General features: G+C 47.6%; 1 protein-coding gene across 1 annotated transcript in view; it reads right to left on the bottom strand.

Annotated features, from left to right (window-relative positions):
• Positions 1-1,030: 1,030 nt before the first annotated feature.
• Positions 1,031-6,000, bottom strand: part of LOC119979492 (cholesterol 24-hydroxylase-like) — an 85,755-nt gene continuing 80,785 nt past the window's right edge. Inside the window, exon 15 of the mRNA XM_038821791.1 lies at positions 1,031-1,955. Coding sequence (XP_038677719.1) covers positions 1,773-1,955 — 183 coding nt within the window. The 3' untranslated portion in view covers positions 1,031-1,772. The remainder of the gene's footprint in view (positions 1,956-6,000) is intronic.

Raw genomic sequence — 6,000 nt, 5'->3', positions numbered from 1 at the left:
GCGGAGCCTGATAAAATCATTCAGAAATAATGTGCATTTAAACAAATCTCCCGTGCAATCCAAAAGAGAGGATACATTTAGTGCAGAGGATACTGGAAGTCTGCAGAGGGATTTGGATAGGTTAAGTGAATGGGCTAGGGTCTGGCAGATGGAATACAATGTTGACAAATGTGAGGTTATCCATTTTGGTAGGAATAACAGCAAAAGGGATTAAATGATAAAATATTAAAACATGCTGCTGTGCAGAGAGACCTGGGTGTGCTAGTGCATGAGTCGCAAAAAGTTGGTTTATAGGTGCAACAGGTGATTAAGAAGGCAAATGGAATTTTGTCCTTCATTGCTAGGGGGGTGAAGTTTAAGACTAGGGAGGTTACGCTGCAACTATATAAGGTGTTAGTGAGGTCACATCTGGAGTATTGTGTTCAGTTTTGGTCTCCTTACCTGAGAAAGGACGTACTGGCGCTGGAGGGTGTGCAGAGGAGATTCACTAGGTTAATTCCAGAGCTGAAGGGGTTGGATTATAAGGAGAGGTTGAGTAGACTGGGACTGTACTCGTTGGAATTTAGAAGGATGATGGGGTGATCTTATAGAAACATATAAAATTATGAAGGGAATAGATAGGATAGATGCGGGCAGGTTGTTTCCACTGGCGGGTGAAAGCAGAACAAGGGGGCATAGCTTCAAAATAAGGGGAAGTAGATTTAGGACTGAGTTTAGGAGGAACTTCGTAACCCAAAGGGTTGTGAATCTATGGAATTCCTTGCCCAGTGAAGAAGTTGAGGCTCCTTCATTAAATGTTTTCAAGATAAAGATAGATAGTTTTTTGAAGAATAAAGGGATTAAGGGTTATGGTGTTCAGGCCGGAAAGTGGAGCTGAGTCCACAAAAGATCAGCCATGATCTCATTGAATGGCGGAGCAGGCTCGAGGGGCCAGATTTTCATATAATTTACAGTGCAGAAGGAGGCCATTTGGCCCATCGAGTCTGCACCGGCTCTTGGAATGAGAAACCTACCCAAGCCCATACCTCCACCCTATCCCCATAACCCAGTAACCCCACCTAACACTAAGGGCAATTTGGACCCTGAGGGCCCTGAGATCCTGCTCCTAGTTCTTATGTTCTTATTCAGAGAGAACATTTGTTTTAGCCAATTTGATTTGACAGAGATTTTCAAATTCAAGAATTGTTTTAAAACGTTTATCTACATTTACTGTGTTTCGACTGGAAGGTAGGTCAGTAACAAGGGGACATAGAGGGAAGGTCAGTGACAAAGTGGAGAATGGGAAAATGTTTTAACCCAGCGAGTTGTAGTGATTTGGAAGATGCTGCCGGAAAGGGGAGCGGAAGTAGATTTACCAGGAACTTTCAAAAAGTAATCGGATAAATCCATGAAAGGACAAAACGATCACAGTACAATGGGGAATGAGTAGGGAGTGGGACCAGCTGGATAGATCACGAAGAACAGAGCATTACAGGCTGGAGGAGCTGCAAGATTGCACAATGCTTTGCCAGCAAGATTTGAAAATGGGCGGCATATATTTCTGTGGTTGCTGTTGCTGTTGCTTAGTGACATGAGTGACACTAATGGTGAGTCTGTATTGGTCTCTCTCGGGTTTTGAGTCTATAGTGTGTGCCATGATTACAAAAGACATGGGATTCAATCATTCCTTGCGGACCAGTCCAGTCCAACTGCAGCTTCCTAGTAGGTCGATTGGAAATGTTGTACAGCCTGTAGCGAGCAGCCTGGATCTGATCTCCTGTAAGCTTTCTCCCTCAGTTCTCTGCTGGTAAAGGGATGTGTTGTCTTTTGGATGATTCAGACCTTGGTGTCAAAGTGCACACAACACCATCCTGAGGGCGGAGAGTTCCTGAATCCAAAATGTTGTAAGTCTGGCCCGGCACAAGTTGGAATTCAAATCTCTGCAGGAATTTACACAAAATCACTTTTGCCTCCATCTGAAAAAGAAAATCAGACTTAATAATAATCATACACCACGCACAACCCTGCTGCCTGTACTCCGCAAAACACCATCCAACACAGTCCTGCTGCCTGTACTCCACAAAACACCATCCAACACAACCCTGCTGCCTGTACTCCACAAAACACCATCCAACACAACCCTGCTGCCTGTACTCCACAAAACACCATCCAACACAACCCTGCTGCCTGTACTCCGCAAAACACCATCCAACACAACCCTGCTGCCTGTACTCCACAAAACACCATCCAACACAACCCTGCTGCCTGTACTCCACAAAACACCATCCCAAACAACCCTGCTGCCTGTACTCCACAAAACACCATCCAACACAACCCTGCTGCCTGTACTCCACAAAACACCATCCAACACAACCCTGCTGCCTGTACTCCACAAAACACCATCCAACACAACCCTGCTGCCTGTACTCCACAAAACACCATCCCAAACAACCCTGTTGCCTGTACTCCACAAAACACCGTCCCAAACACAACCCTGCTGCCTGTACTCCACAAAACACCATCCCAAATTCTTGGAAGAGCAGGGTCGGATTAGAACAAGTCAACATGGATTTAGTAAGGGGAGGTCGTGCCTGACGAACCTGTTAGAATTCTTTGAGAAGGTGACAAGTAGGTTAGACCAGGGAAACCCAGTGGATGTTGTCTATCTGGATTTCCAAAAGGCCTTTGATAAGGTGCCACACAGGAGGCTGCTGAGTAAGGTGACGGCCCATGGTGTTCGAGGTGAGCTACTGGCATGGGTTGAGGATTGGCTGTCTGACAGAAGGCAGAGAGTTGGGATAAAAGGTTCTTTTTCGGAATGGCAGCCGGTGACCAGCGGTGTCCCACAGGGTTCAGTGTTGGGGCCGCAGCTGTTCACCATATATATTAATGATCTGGATGAAGGGACTGGGGGCATTCTAGCGAAGTTTGCCGATGATACGAAGTTAGGTGGTCAGGCAGGTAGTGCTGAGGAAGTGGGGAGGCTACAGAAGGATCTAGATAGTTTGGGAGAGTGGTGCAGGAAATGGCTGATGCAATTCAACGTGAGAAAATGTGAGGTCTTGCACTTTGGAAAAAAGAATCCAAGCATAGACTACTTTCTAAACGGTGAGAAAATTCATAATGCCAAAGTACAAAGGGATCTGGGAGTGCTAGTCGAGGATTCCCTAAAGGTAAACATGCAGGTTGAATCTGTGATTAAGAAAGCGAATGCAATGTTGTCATTTATCTCAAGAGGGTTGGAATATAAAAGCAGCGATGTGCTACTGAGCCTTTATAAGGCTCTGGTTAGGCCCCATTTGGAGTACTGTGTCCAGTTTTGGGCCCCACATCTCAGGAAGGACATACTGGCACTGGAGCGTGTCCAGCGGAGATTCACACGGATGATCCCTGGAATGGCGGGTCTAACATATGATGAACGGCTGAGGATCCTGGGATTGTATTCATTGGAGTTTAGAAGGTTAAGGGGAGATCTAATAGAAACTTACAAGATAATACATGGCTTAGAAAGGGTGGACGCAAAGAAACTGTTTCCGTTAGGCGAGGAGACGAGGACCCGTGGGCACAGCCTTAGAATTAGAGGGGGTAAATTCAGAACAGAAATGCGGAGACATTTCTTCAGCCAGAGAGTGGTGGGCCTGTGGAATTCATTGCCGCGGAGTGCAGTGGAGGCCGGGACGCTAAATGGCTTCAAGGCAGAGATAGATAAATTCTTGATGTCGCGAGGAATTAAGGGCTACGGGGAGAATGCTGGTAGGTGGAGTTGAAATGCCCATCAGCCATGATTGAATGGCGGAGTGGACTCGATGGGCCGAATGGCCTTACTTCCACTCCTAGGTCTTATGGTCTTATGGTCTAAACAACCCTGCTGCCTGTACTCCACAAAACACCATCCCAAACACAACCCTGCTGCCTGTACTCCACAAAACACCATCCCAAACAACCCTGCTGCCTGTACTCCACAAAACACCTTCCAACACAACCCTGCTGCCTGTACTCCACAAAACACCATCCCAAACACAACCCTGCTGCCTGTACTCCACAAAACACCATCCCAAACAACCCTGCTGCCTGTACTCCACAAAACACCTTCCAACACAACCCTGCTGCCTGTACTCCACAAAACACCATCCAACACAACCCTGCTGCCTGTACTCCACAAAACACCATCCAACACAACCCTGCTGCCTGTACTCCACAAAACACCATCCAACACAACCCTGCTGCCTGTACTCCACAAAACACCATCCAACACAACCCTGCTGCCTGTACTCCACAAAACACCATCCAACACAACCCTGCTGCCTGTACTTCGCAAAACACCATCCAACACAACCCTGCTGCCTGTACTCCACAAAACACCATCCCAAACAACCCTGCTGCCTGTACTCCGCAAAACACCATCCAACACAACCCTGCTGCCTGTACTCCACAAAACACCATCCAACACAACCCTGCTGCCTGTACTCCACAAAACACCATCCCAAACAACCCTGCTGCCTGTACTCCACAAAACACCATCCCAAACAACCCTGCTGCCTGTACTCCACAAAACACCATCCAACACAACCCTGCTGCCTGTACTCCACAAAACACCATCCAACACAACCCTGCTGCCTGTACTCCACAAAACACCATCCCAAACAACCCTGCTGCCTGTACTCCACAAAACACCATCAGGTGCTGAGCATAACACTGAGTATACTGGGCTGTATTCTCCAGTCCCCCAGCCCCGGGTTTCTCATTCGCTGTTCACCGGATTCTACTCTCCCGTCACTTGTCAATGATGTGGTGATTGTAGATCTGTGTAGATGCAATACAACTGAGCAAACACTAGAGGGAGCACGGGAGAGCTATAAACACAGAGGAACAGGAAGTGAGGGCACACTTCACAGAAGGGAGAACTGGTAGCAAGACACAGGCAGGCAGCATTGAGGTAGCTGTAAGTTGAGCACTGAAGACAGAACAAACTCACAATAAAGCATCTACTCCAACTTTGAGACTACGAGCTTTATTAAGACACAAGGAACAACACAAGTGAGATTTCCCATTGAAGCCACCGCACGCTGCCCAGAAACCTGCGGGGGGGGGGGTGGGGGTACACTACCCGGAAACCTGGGGGGGGTACACTACCCGGAAACCTGGGGGGGGTACACTACCCGGAAACCTGGGGTGGGGGGGGGGTACACTACCCGGAAACCTGGGGGGGGTACACTATCTGGAAACCCGCGGGGGGGGTACACTATCCAGAAACTCGCGGGGGGGGGGGGGGGGGGGGGGTGAGGGGGGGTACAGTGCTGGTGGGTCAAGTGAATCGCAATGGCTGGACAAGTCTTGCCCTTGTTTAATAACACACCATGAGTTACTGGGTATAACTCTACATTTATGTAATAACACTCTCTGTTATAATGGTTGATATTTTATATAATATTAACTCGGTGAAAGGTGCTCTTTCATCAGCCTGAAACTTGTTCATCTTCCAGTGCAAAGAATTGTTCCTGACCGAGTATTGCAAACTGGTCAAAGCTCCGGATTGGGTGCTGAGGGAGGGACTGAAGCTGGGGGCGGCTAACAGAGGTGCAATGGGAGGAGGTCACCCAGAGTGAACAGAGGGACCGGGAATTGTACGGACCCCCCCTCGGCCTGTGTGACTCACACTGAATATGTACGGTGAATATTACACGCAGCACAATTGTATTGCAGCACCTCAGAGAGCAGCTTGATGTATGGAGAGAACCTGAATATTATGGCACTTTGTGAATTGGCCATTTTGAAATGTTTGTAACGTCATTTAAGATATTTTACGAATAATCTATATGTTTGCCATTAAAAGTATCTGACAGGAAGCTCATGAGATTCACACCCTCCTCTTGTCTGAGGAAAGTGCAGCAAGCAATGGGGCAGCAAATAGGGCTTTTTAAGTTGTCATAATATACCCATCAGTATATAATGGTGCAGACACACACACTGACTGACACACTGAAAGACCAATCAATACACACAACACCGCAGCCAATCACC

Source organism: Scyliorhinus canicula, chromosome 2 (assembly GCF_902713615.1).
Source record: "Scyliorhinus canicula chromosome 2, sScyCan1.1, whole genome shotgun sequence".
NCBI lineage: Eukaryota > Metazoa > Chordata > Chondrichthyes > Carcharhiniformes > Scyliorhinidae > Scyliorhinus > Scyliorhinus canicula.
Note: the sequence above shows the minus strand (reverse complement) of the source record. Positions and strands in the feature narration are given on the sequence as shown.